Genomic DNA, 19638 nt, shown 5'->3' with positions numbered 1-19638 from the left:
ATGTAACTCTCTGAGCTACCATGGACACAAGAGGGGCTAAGGAACATCTCACATATACATGTATCCCTAAACTGAGATCTTCTATCCAACGAACCAGAGAAATTCCATATCAATAATGTAAATCCTAGGGGACATTTCTTCATCAGAAATTCTTACCAGAAGCCTGTAGTTGATGTCCATGCCAAAGGTGAGGTGCTGGGGAGTACCCAGCCATGGGTTGGGAGGAAGAGGAACAGAGAAGGGGTAAAGATAAAAAGCAAAGGATAGCTAATAAATTCACTGAGACATATAGGTGTTGTAAGGAAGGGAAACAGAAAGGTTAAAAATAAAAAGCAATAGGGAGCTAATAAATTAGCAGGATGGGCAAATTCTAGATGAGAAAAAGGGGGGGCTTGTTGCCCATTGTATGTATGCATGGGATAGCCTGAAACATATACAAGAATCAAACATTCCCTCATCTGTCACACACGTTTGTGGTTTTAGTGATTGACTACATTTTCAGTCTAATAATAGAATTTTTATTATCATAGCCCTGTAGGTCAAGGGTGTCCATGCCACAGAGTAACCATTAAGATTATCTTGAAATTCTGAAATGGTCATGGGCAGTCTAGACCACATTTTGACACTCCTGTCTTAGATGGTGGTGCAAACAAGTTTTAACATGACTTGAGAGCAGGCATACTTTCCATATTTTCTTGACAGGTATCCTGCGGCCAGGCACCCACAGATGCCCCCCAAACTGATGATGGACTCAATGGAGGTCCAGATCACGGTGAGGGATTGGTGGCTGATGGGGGTGTTGTACCGGCTAACCCATGTCTCGTTGATAAACTTCTTGATGTACTAGAACAAAGAGAGAATGAATACTTAAATATTGTCCATCACTGGTGGTCTAGTACTGCCCTTAAATCTCTCACATTTAAACAAGTGATAGTAATAATAGGTTAGGATTTACCTATCACACACATAGCTATTAAAAGCACAGTTTCACGTTTTAGCAAGGAAAAATTAACTCAGCACACCCAATTATAATATGGAATACATGTTTTATTTATGCATTTGATCAAAAAGTTATTCAATTGAAAGACTTTGAAGTGACTGTTTGTTAATCTCTTCCTTGTGGTTGTTCAGTGTCCAGTGAAATATGATATTGGCAGTTCCTTAATTCTTCAAACAACAGGAGTGAGGATAAGGTGCACACTGGGCTTGGTGGTGCTAACCTTGGAGACCAACAATTTCAATTTGGTGACTTCCAATCCCACAGAATTAGAGACATGATGATGCAGGCAGGATCCATCAATTGTGGGACAGAAGAGCACATGGTGATAGTTGAGTGTGACATCCTTTTGCCAGCAGAGTTTTGTAATCCCTCATTTTTACCCTTCAAAACATTTGCAAACTTTCTCAGTTTAACAGAATGTTTGCAAACTTGTTTTGAGCATTGTGAGATTATTTCCACAGCAAGGAAGAAATCTTCTACTGTAACCTGACTCGGCTAAGTTAAGAAATGAATGTGGCATTTGTCTCTGCAACTTTAACTTCAGCCAATAATAACAACCTGAAACACGTAAATACAACCAACACCATCCTGCCCGTGTGCTGCACATACCCAAGCAGCCTTAACATCACACATGATGCAGAAAATTACACTCAAGAGAAGGGAAACTGAGGAGAAGGCAAATATTGTTGTCATCTTGACTGATAGCTGACCGCAGCTACAGGGGTGGCGGAAGCTTTTCCTAATGACCCTTTTTTTTTTCAAGTTAGCATTTGGTGGTGCTTTGTCTGCTAGTAAATGGTGTTATATCTGCGGAATCAGTTTATATTTAATTTATAATATGAAGACAGTGTCTCATACGGAGATTAGTTCAGAGAGTTTACATTTTATTTTATTTTATGTAATCTGTTTTATTAATTTCAACACACGTTGCCGATAACAATTACAAAACTGGGTTGCAATACACCACAGTCCAAAAAAACCAAAAATAAATGTTGATTGATTCTAGCATTGAGTCTATCACATGACACCAAGCAGTGTGTGCGTGCATTACCATTGCATTACATTACATCCCACCGATTCCAGTAGATGTACTACATATATTACATACCACATTCAGCATTCCTGTTTACTGTGGTGCATTTCAAGGGATAATTTTATTAGCTTTCTCAGTGTACATCCCTGTCACCCGGTCTAATGCTCTGAGAGTCAAGTGAATTATTTTTCTTACATTATTCCCTTTGGATCTGTTTTTAGATAATTAGTCTTGTCGGTACCGCAGTCCGCTTCAGGTCTACCCAGAGCAATCCGTCATTTATTGAATGTTATCATAGTTCGCTGAATATTAATACAGATCCACCTTTAAGCCGCCCAACACCAGTCCGTCTTAGGGAGGCATAAAAGGCTTAAACACATTTTAGTATTCTGCCTGCCGTTTATTTAATCACAGCGGGTGCTCGTCATTTTTAGCTTCCAGTTTTGCCACCAAAGTTTCCCATGTATCATAGTTTGTGCATGCTTGACCACTATCACGTAGGGACCATAACACGCATGTTTCCAAGCGTGCCCATTTTAGTGTCATGATACACCAGTCGGACAACTCTGGTGGTCGAGATGCCTTCCATCCTATAGCAATTAATCGTTTGTACATGATGAACGCTAAATCGGCAAACTTATGAATGTGTATTTGCTGCTTGGATCTAGTGCGTATTCCCAAGAGACAGGATTCTGGGTTAGGTGTAAATATATGGTCTGTTATGTCTGTTACATCTGCCACTATGCTTTACCATACTCTTTGCAGCAGGGTGCATTCCCACACCAGGTGATAAAAGCAGGCTGTGGGGAGCCCACAGCGAGGACATACCGGGCATGATGCAGGGTACATGCGTTGAATACAATGTGGGGACAGATAAGTCTGGTGGACAAAGTTAAATTATGTGTAGCGAAACCTAGGTTTCCGAGACACTTTCTGCACCTGCTGGAGGGCCTCAGTCCACAGTTTGGAAGATAGAGGTTCGGGGAGGTCCGAGTTCCATCCGTGGAGTGCTACCTCAAGTTGTGTGTCATCAATGCTAATCAATGCTCTATATAAGTTAGTGGTGACTTTTTGTGAATGACTGTCTGATAACAGTATATGTAAGGCGGAAGAGTTCCTAGGTCCCTGATCCCCTTGAGCCCATGCAGTTTTAATCAGATGACATATAGCGTGGTAAGTGATAAAATGTCCTGGTCCCAACAACATAAGATCCATAATAGCTTCGAAGGACATCAAGGTACTATCTTCGAAGTAGTCCCCCACTGTCTCTATCCCTGCCTCTACCCAGGGAGTAGTGGAATGAGACCTGAATAATTGTGTACCTCCCGGTATTTGGCCTAACAGGATGAGGGGCGAATATGAGGGGGGGGTAGATTTCCCGCCCTGTAAATATCTTCGCCAGTTGGTGTGCGCTGCCGTCAGTAAAAGGTTGTCCCCGATTAATTTCAGTGTATGTTCAGATAGCCATGTGTACAGGGGGATATCTCCCAGGTGCATCCATACCCATGATGCCTCAAGTGCCTCAGGCCTTCTCAACCAGTATAACAGCCACTGTAGTTGTGCTGCAGCATAGTATTATTCAAAGTTTGGGGCACCCAGTCCACCCTTCCGCAACGGGCGTTGCAGGGTAGTGAGTGTCTGTCTCGTCCCCAGATGAACCCCAATAGTAAACTATTGAGTTCACGAAAGAAACTCTTGGGGACAATTATGGGCAATGAAGCGAAGTAATATAAGAGCCTTGGTAGAATCAGCATATTTGCTATTGCCACTCTACCCAAGGGAGAGAGAGGCAGTGAGCTCCAAAATTGGAGCGAACCTTTCATAGAGCGAAGCGTGCGTCCTAGGTTACCATCCCTCAAATCATCAACCTTATGGGATATTTGTATTTGAAGGTGTCTAGGCACCATTTCAACTGACACAGGGGGAATGCCTCCTCTACAGCTGAAGGAAGTTTAACTAGGGGAAATAAGTAGGATTTGGACCAATTGACCCGTAGGCCTGATATTGCTCCATAGGTGTCCTGTAAAGACATCACTTCGGGTAGCGTATCCCTTCTGTTTTCCAGGTAAATCAGTGCGTCATCTGCATAAAGCGATACAATGTGATATGTCTCCATCCTGCAAATCCCCCACTGCATGCCCTCATGCGTAACTGAGCAGCAAGAGGTTCCATCGCAATGACGAACAGTAGGGGTGACAAAGGGCAGCCCTGTCTAGTCCCTCTGCTAATTGGGAAGTTTCCAGATGTTAATCCTCCCGTCTTTACCCTAGCAGTTGGATTAGCGTATAGAATCTGCACCCATCGCACAAATCCCTGCCCAAATCCCATATGCCTCAGTGTGGCAGAAGGAAAAGCATACAACAATCGCATATAAGGGTTGTCCATGTGGAAACCATCCAGGGGGACGTGGTAGCTTTCATGGGGAGTTTGCGCCATGGCCCCAAGTTGAGGATGTATAATAGCCATGACAAAGCCATCCACAGCCACATCCGTAGTACAGAGCATAAGTCGATTTAGGATAAGTGACTCACTGTTAGTGAACGAACTGAGAATTTTTCCACCTCTAGAGATCCTGACCGGAGGACCTGTTCAGTCTTTTTGCTCCGCAGTTACCCACAACCACACTGTCAATAATCTACATCTTGATGCAGTAGGGGTAATAAGGACACTATCCTAAGTGACTGTGGGTTTAAGAGATACATGTCTGAATGCTATAGGTCATTCGCTGTTTGGGGAGTGATGTCCGGTCCTCTGATCACACCCGAGATTGTCGATTCAGAGCTACCCGAGTCTGAGTCTGAGTGTGCCTGTGAGTTGTTTTGTAGCAGCATGAAAGAGTTTTGAGTGTGGATCGTCATGTGCCTCAATGCTTTCGAACGTTCTGCAGCTGCTTGTGTTTTTGTGGGTTGTGCCTTTGATCTCCTCTGGGGCCTCCGACAGGAAGACGGCATGAGCCATTCCCCGTGTTCATTGTCCTCATCCGACGGTTGGGCGATACCCTTAGCATGCATCCACATCCAGGTATCTGCCGGTGTAGGAAAAATGTGAGTACGGTCATCCATAATCACCCGGAGTTTGACAGGAAACATCAGGGCGTACTTGATGTAGTTTTCTTTGAGGCTTTGTTTAATTTTCAAGTATGAGTAGCTTTGTCGTTGCACCTCCGCCGTGAAATCTGGATAATCCGTTATGGAGGCACCTTCGCAGTGTTCTGGACCATTGTTCCGGAAATGTTGCAGTATCATGTCCTGATCTCTGTAATTAAGAAAGCGTGCTATGAGCGGTCAAGGAGGCAATCCCGGAGCCGCCGGCTGGCCCGGTATCCTGTGCGCCCGCTCTACAGAGAAAAATTTGGGTATTGTCCCTTTCAAAACCATGTTTATGAGCCATTGTTCCAAGAATAATTCTGTGCTGTGCCCTTCCACTTTTTCTGGGAATCCTAGAAACCTAACATTATTGCGGCATGATCTCCCCTCAGCGTCCCCCGCTCGGTGTTGTAGAGTTTTCACTTCCAGATCCAGCCTCTTCACTTGTTTCTGCATTTCTCAAACAGCGGGGTCCATGGCTTGCACGATGGTTTCCGTCACCGTCACCCTATCTGCCAGGGTACGATGATCGACTCTGATCAAGTTGACATCCTGAGAAACACCGTCTATTCTGTTCTCCAGAGACAGTTTGGTATCCATAATGCTCTGCAATATCCTCTCAAACTGTCCTGAGTGCGTCTGCAGGGTGGTCTCCAAAGTTTGCAGAGTCAATGCTCCCAGCGGTGTATCAAAAGGAACTGCTTGCTCACACTGCGGTAGGGATTTAGGGCCAGATGTAGCAAACCATTTGCGACTCGCAAACGGTGAAAATCGCCGTTTGCGAGTCGCAAACGTGGGTTTGCTATGCAGAAATGCATATTGCGAGTCGTTACCGACTCGCAATATGCATTTCCGACTCGCAAATAGGAAGGGGTGTTCCCTTCCTATTTGCGAGTCGCAGTGGTTGAAACTCAGTGACATCCTAAAGCTGAAATATAAATGAAACATTTATGATAGATGCTCGAAATAACCTGAAACGTAGTACGCTGTTCTGTACAGATGTATAAATAACTACCTACAATGATTTGGAAATCAATTCTGTTAACTGAAGGTTCTCAATGTAACTAGTTCATGGGGTGTAGCATAATCGATACACATGGGTGTGGTGCTTTTCCTCTGACAGTATACATTCATTTCCCCAACACCAGCTTCCAAATCACAGTTTAAATCCTTGCTATCCAGTGTTATCCCTGAATACTTCTAGGGTTATTGTAAGTCTTTGATAACTCTAGATGAAAGCAAGGTGAGTTCTAATCTTCTGCAACAAGGGTCTGGGTCTAGCTATTAAGACTAATGGACATGCCTCCTCCGCTCCCCTCCCCCGTCCTTCCTGTTCTTCAACTATGACTTCTGTTGTTCTCTCTCTCTTCTTCTCCCCCATTTTGTTATGTTTTATGACCTGTTGGAATTCTTTAACATGTGATCCTTCTTCTCTCTTGTTAGCACACAATTTAAATTTAGCTACTATTTCCAAATATTCACTGTTTCTGCAAGTGTCATTGTTTCTTCTGTGTTATTGTAGAATTGTTTTGGAGTCCATAGTTTACAAAACAATTAAGAAACCGCAACCGACATCCAAGTAGGGTGGTGGGGCTTTCACAGCTATCAGAGGACAATCTGCAGGGCTGTTTAGATGATTTAAAGAAGTCTGGGTCCATCATCACAGACCGTCACTGTCCTGTATGGAAGTAACTTTCTTGCCCTTCAACCAGGCGTGACTCGTGGGAGGGAAAAGGGGTGGGACGGCGCATGGCGCACCCCCCCCAAAAAGAAATTAAAAAAAAAAAACGTACCTTTTTCCATGCCGCTCCAACCGCTCTGCTCTGCTCCGTCATTGCAGGCACAGCTCCCGGCCTGCCCTGTGGCCAATCCTGACCCTGCTTAAAGCAGTGTTAGGATTGGCTGGGAGCACCCACACAGGGCACTCCCAGGCAGACTGGGAGCCTCTGCCTCCTCTCTCCAACCCAGCAACGCAGTGCCAGGTTGGAGAGACCCTAGTGCGCATGTATGTTTGGCCAGCCCGAGACGGCTGGCCAGCCAAACATACATGTATGTGCACTAAGGGGGAGTGCTGTCCACTCCCCCTCCGTCCCATCACGCCCGTGGCCCACCCACTTTTATAGTAAGAACATAATAAACAAAGTTTATTAAGTTTTTACTATAAAAGTTTTGCAACTCCTGCTGCTGGCGGGGAGGTTACGCTCTGCCGCCCTAGTGGAGGAGCCACCCCTTCCTTCAACCCCAATATTGCAGGCACAGTGCTAGAGTGTGATTCAAAACAATTATGTCCAAATGATGACCTCACAAAAAGCCTAAGAGGTTGAAACATCGACTTAGTAACAAACAGGCTAAGGGCCTAGTTAGAGTGTGACAGAAGAGATATTCGGTCGCAAAAGATGACCACCACATTTAGAGCCCAGCACACTTGCACCTTGTCATTATTTCTCACCTTGTGAACACTTTGGGAACCAAGAGCTACAGTCACTACGAATCAAACCAAGGGTATTTCGAATAAATGGCTTTTTTGTGTAGGCAGACAATGTTTTCTATAATGTTGATTGGCCTGGCAATTTAATTGCCAAGAATTTTTTAATGTGTAATGAAATGAGCTCCTACCGAACTATGCATTCCTATAGACATTGTGGGTAGCTCTTGTTCCTATTGTCATTTGCTGTGATGTCATTGAGGCCAAAGGATGTGTGATGGCATTTCGACTACCCCTGGGATTTTGATGAATTGATGTCTATGAGTGCTGGATCTGTTGGGTACCAAATGGCAGAAGCATTTCTGTTGGAAATGTACTATAAGGGAAATAAATAGGAACTGTCACTGCACCAGATTGGACTCGAGCGATGGGCCCTGCAGGAACTGCCCACAGAAGTGATATATTCTTAATCATATCTGCGATATACTGCAACACCCTCCCATAAACATAAATGGAAGGCAGAGACTTCAAATAACATTCCATAGAAAATAATGTTAAATGAAATTAAATTATTTAAAATAGTTAAAAACACTTTATATATTTTTATCATATACATTAATGTTAAAAATATATGAAAATAGTGCACATTTTTAATAACTGTGTACAGTTTTTATTTATTTTTTAACATTACACAAATGTCCTCAATGCATATATATAAATATATATATATATATATATATATATATATATATATATATACACATACACACACACACATGTATGTGTGTGTGTGTATACTTGGATATCATGAGAATCTGGCATGGATTCAATCGTAGAATTTTGAGTTCTACTAAAATATATATCAAAGGTGATGGTGAAATTACTAGCTGGAAAGGAATTTGAGAGAGTCATGTCAGACTGAGCATTGTGCTCTAAAGTTCGCGCAAAAAGAAGGGTCTGGGCTAACACCTCACAGATAACTCCCATTGTCCCAAAATACTTTAAAACCAGCCATTGTGGACTTCGTACTGACCGGAGAAGGAGAGTTGAGTACTGAAATTAGAAAGCCATATTGGCCTGTTCCACCGATTCCCAACACAACAATCATTTCAAGGAGCACGTGGTACCGCACCTGTGAATATGAGAACATTACATAGATTACAAGACATGCATGACTTTAGGGGAAACCATTCTGTCCTGATTCTCACACCTTGCAGATCTTGTTTTTGCCCCAAAATGTAGTAAGAAGTTCAACAAGGATTTTTACAAAACAATGCAATGAACTTTGGTCATCACGGTTTTCATTTAGCAATGCAGAATATACAATTGTGAAGTCATTCGCAAAAGCACAGTTACAGATGGTCACCACGGTACAGACCCTGAAGTGCCTAAAATGGAGGAATCATCTTCAACAAATATCCTACACCAAGTTGATCATCAAGTAAATTCACTCAACCTTTGGTGGTGTACAACAAATTTTGGGCTTTATTTAGACTTGGTGGAGTGGGAGGAAAGCTGTAACTCGTCAGTAGTGCCACACTGTCAGACCCACAGTTCCTCTGCTCTAGAGTTGAGGAAACCGCTGGCTTACCATCTATCTGTCTCTCACGGACTGCTGCCTCACAGTAACGGTGGTCCTGAATCCATTGAGGGCCTTGGCTGTGGCTCTCTGCAAAGCGAAGAGATCCATGGCAGGCAGGCGGTAAGTTCTAAATATGGTAAATGGTCCTCCACTAGTGTGGCAGAGGTCATGACATCCACCCACGTACGTACCGCCCACCACGGGATGAATAAGACCTGATTTACTATTCCACTGTTCGCAATAAAGGGTCACAATTTTGTGAACAAATATATGTACTAAGAAATCCATTGGCATTATTCAGATTTACATTAAATTGCAACTTGGCCTGCCTAACTCATTTATATTAGGTAGGTTGCACATTGTGACTCGGTTCCATTGACCCCTAATGGCAGGGATGGTGGCTTGCAAGGGTCAGCAGACAACATGTCTCTGATGGTTTTTTAACTAAAGTATTTGTACTAAAAGCAGCCTTTTCATTAAAGGAAACAGCACTGCTTTTTTAAAATATTTGTTTGTCAAAACATATTCTCAGACTGCAGTGCACCACTACCCACTCCCCCAGAAAAGTTTTTCACAATTCCCAAAGGAGTCCAAAGGGGACACCCTTCTATTTTGCAAATATGTGGCCACGCCAACTTGAGAGTCCGTAACTTTACAATGTTTTGTGATCTTTGCAAACCTTTGATACATATAGTACCAATCGCTCTTTTGAAGGGAAGCCTATAACATCTCTCCCAAGTTCAATCAATCAATCAATCAAGGCATTTATAGAGCGCACTACTCACCCGTGAGGGTCTCAAGGCGCTAAGGGGGGGTTACTGCTGCTCGAAGAGCCAGGTCTTGAGGCGCTTCCTGAAGGCGAGGTGGTCCTGGGTGGTCCTGAGGTGGACAGGAAGGGAGTTCCATGTCTTGGCTGCCAGGTAGGAGAAGGATTTACCTCCAGCCGTGGTTCTGTGGATGCGAGAGACGGTGGCGAGAGCGAGGCTGGTTGAGCGAAGTTGACGGGTGGGAGTGTAGAAGGCGAGGCGACTGTTGAGGTATTCGGGGCCCTTGCTGTGGAGGGCTTTGTGTGCGTAGGTGAGGAGCCTGAAGGTGATCCTTTTGTTGATGGGGAGCCAGTGCAGGTGTTTCAGGTGGGTGGATATGTGGCGGGGTACGTCGAGGATGAGGCGTGCAGAGGCGTGCAGAGGCGTTTTGTATGCACTGAAGAAGTTTCTGAAGTTTTGCGGTGGTTCCTGCGTGTAAGGTGTTCCCGTAGTCCAGGCAGCTTGTGACGAGGGCGTGGGTAACAGTCTTTCTGGTATCGGCGGGGATCCAGCGGAAGATCTTTGGGAGCATTCGAAGGGTGTGGAAGCAAGAAGACGAGACGGCGTTGACTTGTTTGGTCATGGTGAGAAGGGGGTCCTGGATGAATCCGAGGTTGCATGCGTTGTCTGAGGGGGTTGGTGTGGTGCCCAGGGCCGTGGGCCACCAAGAGTCATCCCAAGCGGACGGGGAGTTTCCGAGGATGAGGACCTCCGTCTTGTCTGAGTTCAGTTTCAGGCGGCTGAGCTTCATCCATTGTGCGACGTCTTTCATTCCATCCTGCAGGTTGGCTTTGGCGGTGGCTGGGTCTTTGGTGAGGGAGAGTATCAGCTGGGGCGTAGGAGATGATGTTGATGTTGTGTTTGCGAGCGATGTTGGCGGGGGGACTCATGTAGATATTGAAGAGAGTGGGGCTGAGTGAGGAGCCTTGAGGGACGCCGCAGATGATCTCGGTGGGTTCTGAGCGGAAGGGCGGGAGGTAGACTCTCTGTGTTCGGTCCGAGAGGAACGAGATGATCCAGTTCAGGGCCTGTCCTTGGATACCAGTGGAGCGGAGGCAGGTTGTTAGGGTGCGGTGGCAGACGGTGTTGAAGGCAGCCGAGAGGTCGAGGAGGATGAGGGCGGTTGTTTCTCCGTTGTCCATCAGGGTTCTGATGTCGTCGGTGACTGCAATGAGGGTGGTTTCCGTGCTGTGGTTGGCCCTAAAGCCAGACTGGGAGGGGTCGAGCAAGTTGTTGTCTTCGAGGAAGTAGGTCAGTTGCTTGTTGAAGGCCTTCTTGATGACCTTGGCCGGGAAGGGGAGGAGCGAGATGGGGCAGAAGTTCTTCAGGTTGTTGGGGTCCGCCGTAGGTTTCTTCAGGAGCGCGTTGACTTCTGCGTGTTTCCAGCTCTCGGGGAAGGTGGCCGTGGCAAATGAGCTGTTGATGATGCTCTGGAGATAGGGGGCGATGATGGCATCGGCTTTGTTGAAGATGTGATGGGGGCATGGGTCCGATGGGGCGCCGGAGTGGATGGTGTTCATGGTGGTTCTTGTCTCTTCGGGGGTGATGGGGGTCCAGGCATTGAGGGTGATGGTTGGGGCTGTGAGTTCGGTGGTGGTCGGCGGGATCTGGGGTCCGAAGCTGTCGTGTAGGTCAGTGATCTTACGATGGAAGAAAGTGGCGAGGGAATTGCAGAGGTCTTGTGAGTGCGTGACAGTGTTGGAGCTGGCGTTGGGATTGGAGAGCTCTTTGACGATGTTGAAGAGTTCTTTGCTGTTGTGGGTGTTCTTGTCCAGTCTCTCTTTGAAAGATGAACTTTTGGTGGAGCGGATCAGCTGGTGGTGTTTACGGGTGGCGGTCTTGAGGGCTGACATGTTCTCTGCGGTGTGTTCTTTGCGCCAGGTTTTTTCAAGGGTGCGGCAGGTTTTCTTGGATTCTTTGAGGGCGTCTGTGATCCAAGGAGGTTTCCTGGTGTTGGTCTGTCTTGGGAGGTTTCTGAGGGGGGCGAGGTAGTCGGCGCAGTTGGTGATTCACTGTGTGAGGCAGAGGGCTGCGTTGTTGGCGTCGGGGTGATGGCAGGTCGGTTGTGGTTGAGAGTGGAGAGTAGCTGTTCTGTGGAGATTTTGTTCCAGGGTCTGCGGGTGATTAGTTGTGTGCGAAGGTGGTGGGTCTTGCGTCTGAAGGTGAAGTGTACACATCTGTGGTCGGTCCAGTGTATCTCGGAGGAGTAGTTGAAGGATACGTGGTTGCTGGCGGAGAAGATGGGGTCGAGCGTGTGGCTGGCGGTGTGGGTGTTCACCAGTTGCTTGAGTCCAAGGTTGGCGAGGTTGTCGAGCAAGGTGGCGGTGTTGGTGTCGTTGTTCTTCTCCAGGTGGAAGTGTAATTTTAATTTTAATTAGCTTCTCGTAATTCAACAAGACAATACTTCTTTAGAATGTTCAGTATGTCCTTTTTTAATGTTTTGGGTCAACTATTGATCTTCACCAGGATGATCGAATTTAACGTGTCGGAAAGACGTTTGAAAATAAGATCAATAGTAATTGACCCAAAAGATTGGGATCAGATTTTAAGATGTTGATTGGAATCCCATAGGGCCCAGCTACTCTTGGGGAGCTAGACTTTTTTTAATCAGAGAACAGATTTCGTTTCTTGTGACCTCCAAATCCCCTTGGGTTTAGTTTGACGCCATGGCCCTGCCTTCTATATTGCTCTTGTATCAACAATTAATATGGATGTAACATGTTCTGAAACAGTGTATGGAAGTCAGAGGCGGGTCTAAGGGCTCCCATTCCTAACCTCTAAAATGATGTTGTGTCCTTGGACCATACGGCTAAAACCAGTTGAGACCATGCTGCTTCTGGACGCATTATCCACATATCTTTTGTTTTTCCTTTATGATGTCTGCTTACTCTCTGTTCAATTTGGGGAGAATATTTAGTAGTTTTTTTCAAGTGAGGAGATGTGCTCTTTGCTGTATTTAACAGCGCATCTCTGGAAGGCATATGCAGTATAATACAAGAATGAAAGTTGGAGAATAGATAGATGAAAACAAAGATTAGGAATTGCTCCCAGCCCTGGTTCTAACTATATGATGGATGAACCCTCCGCATTTCATTGTTTGTTCTTAAAATTGCAACTCTTGATGTTTTAACATAGACATTTTTGAATTAACAAACACGTCCCACCTAAATGTTTTTTATTTCTTGGCCATGAAGGCATTGCTATAATATACATCAGAGGACCAAAACCCATACGTCTTATATAATGAGATTTGTTGCAGCTTATGGTCGCTTTCTGCCAATGGTGTAATCCTAAAGTCCCTGCATACTGTATATATGAAGTTATTTATAGTCAATTATACTTTTTAAAATAGAAGAAGTAAATGTAGGTTGAGCTGGTTGGTCGGCACAACATCTGCTATTAAAGAATGGAACCCTTGCTCATTCAATAATTTTGATGTATGGCTCTGTGTTTTTATCCAGTCAGGTAATTATAGGGTTGATACATCCAAAGCCATGTCAGAAGTTTGGTGTACTTTCCATATGGAAAAAGAGGTTGCTGTTAAAATATGGAAGGAAGACATTTTTTTTCTTACTAGCACTGGAGGGAAGTAGACCTTCAATAGTAATAGTTGTTCCATTTTTTGGAGCTAGCTTAAACACCCCATAAGATACTGATTTTATCTTGACTGACTTTAGATTCATGCTTTTATGAATTCACGTAAAAATGCCTCCACTGCGACACCACACTAAGGGGCTAATTTAAGAACCCCTAGTGCCTCCTTGCGCCACATTAGCGTCATTTCGTTTGTTACGCTAATGTGGTCCAACTGAGCCAAAATCACTGTGCCAAATTTACAAAGTGGTGCAATGCATGCATTGCACCGCTTTATAACCCTTTGTTCTACATTAAGCCTGCGCCAGGTATAATATATGTAAAGGGGGCATTCCCCACTTAGGGAGCCGAAAAAATGTGGCAAAGAAATCTAAGCAATTTCTCTGCATCATTGTTTTCAGTATTAAAAGGAGGCATGCAATTGTTTTCAATGGGCCTCAATGAGCTTTGCAGGAATAGCGTCAAAAGATTTTTTAACGCTAAGCCTGCAAAGCTCCGAACTAGCATCACAAATGTTGACGCTAGTTCTCTAATTACCGCCATTGTGTGCCATATCTTAGATATGGTACACACATTGTGGCATTAGGGGGGCGCTAAGGGGAGCAAGAAAAGTGGCGCTGCACTGGGTGCAGAGCCACTTTCCTTAAATCAGGCCCTATGTTTTTTTTTGCCAAGACTGGCTAAGGTCAGAATTATAGTTTGTGAGCCTATTCGTTTTCAGCTTCCAGGCTTGCAAGTACATTATGGGGGTGATTCCTACTTTGGCGGGCGGCGGAGGCCGCCCGCCAAAGTACCCCCGCCAGAACACCGCTGCGCGGTCAAAAGACCGCCGCAGTGATTCTGGCTTTCTCGCTGGGCTGGCGGGCGACCGCCAGAAGGCCGCCCGCCAGCCCAGCGGGAAAGCGCCTTCAACGAGGAAGCCGGCTCAGACTGGAGCCGGTGGAGTTGAAGGCGTGCGACGTGTGCAGTAGCACCCGTCGCGATTTTCAGTGTCTGCTTGGCAGACACTGAAAATCTTAGTGGGGCCCTGTTAGGGGGCCCCTGCAGTGCCCATGCCAGTGGCATGGGCACTGCAGGGGCCCCCAGGGGCCCCACGATGCCCGTTACCGCCAGTGGCGGAACAGGCTGGCGGTAAGGGGGTCGGAATCCCCATGGCGGCGAGGATTCCCTGGGGCAGCGGGAAACCGGCGGGACACCGCTGGTTTCCCGTTTCTGACCGCGGCTGTACCGCCGCGGTCAGAATTGCCCTGGATGCACCGCCAGCCTGTTGGCGGTGCATCCGCGGTCCCCTACCCTGGTGGTCTCAGACCGCCAGGGTAGGAATGACCCCCTATGTGACGAATGGATAAAACTGTTGTCAGGTTACTGCTGGTAGATTCAATGTGGTGGTTGAATCCAGTGATGTTCCAACAGCACAGCAGCAAAGGACTATCGGTTTGGCTTTAGATGATAATCAGGAAAACTTGACAGCCTGGCCTGTCGATCCTGATCCAGGCTCTAAGATGATGATAAACAGATTATTGAATATAGATTAATTATTTATATTGATTATCTGATTACTTTTCATTGATAAGTGGTCAAAATGTTTATGCCAGGGCAAAGGTTCTCCTAATCTCTGTGGGATTATAAGGGAAATGGTTTTCTGAGAATTATACCCCAGGTGGCTAAATCAGAGGTTCTAGACCCAATATTTTGGATGATTGAATCTGATGACCAAGTTGTGCAAGTTGCTTCAATGTTGGCAACTGGACCATGAATAAACCTGAAGTTCAAGGGGTTAACTGAGGATATATGTTTTGTATATTGAAACTGAGATAGATTCATGTTGAAGTTCAGAAGCATAATATGGAAAAAAAGTCGAAAATAGAGTTGGTGAGGGCAGAGGTTTCTAAAGAGATAAGTTTTAAAAGTTTATTATTGTTGTTTATTGGGAGCAACAAATAAAGGCTCAACTGATTGGCCAATTGATGAAATTTGAGTTTGCTTTTGATGAACACAAGCAGGAGGAATTTACAGAAGAAGGTGACTAAGGTTTTTTCAGCGAGGTCTGGCTTTGTTTGGAGATGGGAGAGGGTTTATATTGTTGGTGAGTCCTTCAGCTAAGATTGCAACTCTCTCCATAATCGCTTTAGCCAGATTCATGCCTTTATAACTGGAATCAGTGTTTGAAGGCACATCCTGAGAAAATGTGAAAAAATATTGTTTGAGAGGTAAATCCATCTTTATTCAGACCAGACATCAGGTTATCATTACATATTAGTTCTACTAGACCAGCTGGTGAATCCGTGGTATACTGCTGGGTTGATTGGAATTTCTGCTGGGCTGGTGATCCCAAAAGGGCGTTTCCTGTTCAATAATGGAAAAAGATAGGAGTGTGGCCAACTGCCGATCAACATGGCTGTACCATAAGTGAGCTTCCGTGGCCCGCTGACCTGATCCCTCAACATCCATTCAAAGATCAGTCCCTCAAGCCCGTACAACACATCTATCACTCCCTGCATGCAGCTGGGATACTAGGGCATCCTTTTGTGGCCATACACTGTTCCTGGGCCCCGGCCCGGAGACAGGGCCTACTTGCCCACAAGAGCCACTTCCCTGAATTGATGCAGTGTGCCAACTGACTCATGCTCTTTGTCAGCACAGCTCCCCAGGTGAACGAGACTCACCTGCCAGCACCCCAAGAGGCCCACCCCACAGACGGACTGCTGGTGCTGATGCACGGAGCAGTAACAGAGTGAAGGGGAAGGGCGGACCCCTCTAGGAGCGACACCAAGCAGGAAGGCGGCATTGACAACTGCACAACCAGATCTCACCTCTGAGGCTGCTTTGCCTCAGTGTACAGCTCCATCCTGGGATGGCCTCCCTGCACCAGAGAGATTCGCCCAGTGTTGAGTTGGGGCAGCCCCCTGCTCATAGAGGCACTGTGACTTTGGCCCCCTGACTCCTACAGAAGATGAGTGCGAGCTACAGCACTTTTGGGGCTGGAGGAGGCCATTTCCTGGCGGAGCCCGAATCTTCCACAGACATACATCTGGCATAATATTGAGGGGGCCCCGGACAACTGTAACTGCGCGGCTAGGATTGTTGGCCCCGCTGATGCATGCATTGCTGAGACGCCATGGCTGACCTGGATTCCCCGCCTCTCTTCCTTCCCTGCATTGGCTCAGACACCGAGTCCTGGACCTAGGGTGGGGCACACTCTGCTCACCAGTCTTTGAACAGCCACCTAGATCACGTTTGGGTGCCCTCACCCACCAGCTTGCAACCTGAGGGTCCCTCCTTTGTTGGTCGCCGCGGTAAGGGGACACTCTTAGACTCTGATGAACCTCTCCATCCAGCAGAGGGTGGGGTGTCACGCCAGGGCTTCTGGGGCCAAGCAGTGGGAAACCCAACAGGCTGCAGGGAGGATAGTGGGTGCAATCGGCCCCTTTCATATGTTCTTTCCTGGCAGGCAGAGGTGCAACCACTACCTCCCCACCAGCGCACCCCTTTCCCTACATCCTGCGACTGGCAGTAAGAGTGCACGTGGAGGTCACCAAACTAAACTGGAAAGGTTCACTCAATGCAGGGACTCCACTGGGGCCACTGCTCTGGAAGAGGTACACCCTATGATGGATCAGGCTGAGCCAGAAGGGGACAATCTCACTCTGAGGGACATAATGGCTGCCATACAGATTGTATGTGGTTCACTCGAGGTCAAGATTGACACGGTCTTGACAAAGGTAACACTTATCAGGGAGGACTTTTGTAACCTAGGAGTTGTGGTGAAGGATGCTGAAGGCTCTTGAGAACCCTTAAAGATGATGCAGCCAACCTCAAGGAAAAAGATGTTGGGTGCAAAACTCAAAGACTCCTTTAGAAGCAATGTCTGCATCATTGGTGTGCCTGAGAAGTCAGAAGGGCCAACAGTTCATTTCTTCATTGAGGATCTCATCCTAAAACAGCTACAACTCAGTGGCCTCTCTAATATTTCTCTGTAGAAAGGGCCGACTGGGTCACAGGTGCTCAGCCTAACCCAGGAGCACCACCGCACCTAATTATTGCCCGCTTATTCGAACAACCGGGACAGGGATGTGATCCTTCAAAAAGCACGCAGTGCCCATCCACTTAAGCTAGGAAATGAAAGCATCACCTTATTTCCCGGTTTTACACTTTGTGTGCAGAAAGCATGCTGCAGCCTTCTTGAAGTCAAAAGAGCCCTTAGGGACCGAGAAATCAAATATTCTATGCTGTTCCCTGCACAGCTCTGAGTGGTAGCCAATAATCAGACTCACTTCTTCTCCACTCTGAAGGGGGGCTTGGGATTGGCTGAATGGGTGGCAACAGGTTGGAGGGACAAAAGCTCGTGACCAACCCAGGAGACATCAATGGCGTGGCCGCTCCCCGGAACCCCAGAGGACATCTGATCTCAACTAATATCCTTGCCCCAAAGCCCAGAACATGATTCCTCCCAGCAAGAGTTGCCCCAAGACACGCAGAAAGACTCGTTTGAGTCTACAGACTGAGGCCTATGATATGAGGGCCTTCTGTGCAACTTTGAGATGGGGATCCAATATGACTATCGAAAGCCTGACCTTGAACTCCAGAAGGGGCAGCCCTGAGAGTCGGGATGATATTTACTGATTGCTGAACATGGTAACAAATATCCTTTTGGGATTTGGGTGGGCGGCTGTTAGGCAGTTGTTACTGTTTCCTATTAGTTTCTTGTTAGTTTGGGGAGATAGGCACTCTGCACAGTTGGGGCAGCGGGTAGTCCTATATCTGCAATGCAGGGAGGCAGGATGGGGTTTTTTGTTTGTTATGGGATATTGTTTGTAGTTTGTTTTTTGCTACTGTCCATGTTAAGGCAAGACACACCAATGTAGTCATCAGTACACAGGTATCAAGGTTCCTTGTTTCTGGCACATTGCTCGTCCTCCTCCATGGCCCCAACACTATAGGCATATTGTCCCTTCACGCTGTAGACCACAACACAAGCCCACCAAGATAGCTATAGCGACCCTGGGACTCTTATCCTGGAATGTCAATGGGCATGGGGACAGACTCAAGTGGGGAGTGGTCCTGGGATATATCAAGAGACACTCCCCAGACGCGGTTCTTTTACAAGAGACTCAGCACTTGGGTAACAAATGACACGCCCTCAACAGATGGAGATTGCACATGCAGGCTACACTACCACATCCGGGGGTGTGGGCATCCTGCTGAAAAAATTGCTTCCCCTCTCTGTCCAGCGTACATGGTCTGAAAAACACAGATGGTATTTGGGCCTTACGTGACTCTGGAAGGGGCAACCCATAGGCCTATATATACTGCTGTGGCTCCATGACACTACACTTCCAGATCTGGGCACAATATGGCTAAGTCCTCCTGATGAATAACTGACACTAGGGGGACTTTAATTCAACACTTTGCAACGCCATTGACTGCAACAGCCCCAGACAAGCAGGTTCAATCCATTGGCCAGTCGCTGATTTCCTGGCTGCCCTGGGGCTCATAGACACATGGTGTACCCTCAACCCCACAGCACAGCACTTTAAATTTCTTCAGGAGTGCACAGCAACCTCTCTTGCATTGACTACATAATCACACTGGCTTACCAACTTGGACGGGTGCAGGAAATTTATAACCTGGCCAGGGGCATTTCAGATCACGCCCCAGTACGGATGGTCTACGTATCGGGCGAGAGACAGACCCGTAGATGCATGACACTGAACCCTCTGTAACTCAAGGTGCCAAAAATTAGGACAGTGCTTATGAAAGCAATGCAGCAATACTTCGTGGAAAATGAATTCTCTGTAGTTTCAGCTCAAACACTATGGGAGGACTATAAGTCTGTGATTAAGGGTGTGGGGCTTTCCCTGATAGTGGGGCAAAAGAAAGAGAAGTGGGCTAAAATGGTGGCCCTAGAACAGAAGATACGAGGGGCCAGATTCAAAAGACTCTATTGCCAATGGAGCGTCACTTTTAGTGATGCTCCGGGGGCGCTATACACTGCGCTGTATTTACAAGGTGGTGTGATGCCAGCACCAAAATCAACCACAATCTAATGCCAGCCCAGGGGTGGCATTAGCATGGCACAATGAGGAGAAATGCTTTCATTTCTCCTCGTTTT

At 46.5% G+C, this 19638-nt stretch overlaps 1 protein-coding gene and 1 long non-coding RNA gene across 4 annotated transcripts in view; one reads left to right on the top strand and one right to left on the bottom strand.

Moving 5' to 3' along the window:
- Window positions 1–19638, bottom strand: part of LOC138266405 (solute carrier family 2, facilitated glucose transporter member 9-like) — a 473687-nt gene that overhangs the window by 280250 nt on the left and 173799 nt on the right. For 2 of the 3 annotated variants that reach the window (XM_069215174.1, XM_069215175.1), the window contains exons 2-3: window positions 8578–8676; window positions 683–843 (exon numbers count right to left, since the gene is read on the bottom strand). In XM_069215174.1, the coding sequence (XP_069071275.1) occupies window positions 683–843; window positions 8578–8676 (260 nt within the window). The remainder of the gene's footprint in view (window positions 1–682; window positions 844–8577; window positions 8677–19638) is intronic. The other variant, XM_069215176.1, reaches the window with a different exon arrangement.
- The window catches only part of LOC138266408 (uncharacterized), a 205250-nt gene that overhangs the window by 74095 nt on the left and 111517 nt on the right, over window positions 1–19638 (top strand). The window lies entirely within an intron of this gene.

Source organism: Pleurodeles waltl, chromosome 11 (genome assembly GCF_031143425.1).
Source record: "Pleurodeles waltl isolate 20211129_DDA chromosome 11, aPleWal1.hap1.20221129, whole genome shotgun sequence".
Lineage (NCBI taxonomy): Eukaryota > Metazoa > Chordata > Amphibia > Caudata > Salamandridae > Pleurodeles > Pleurodeles waltl.
The sequence above is the reverse complement of the archived record's forward strand: the minus strand, read 5'-3'. Positions and strand labels throughout refer to the sequence as shown.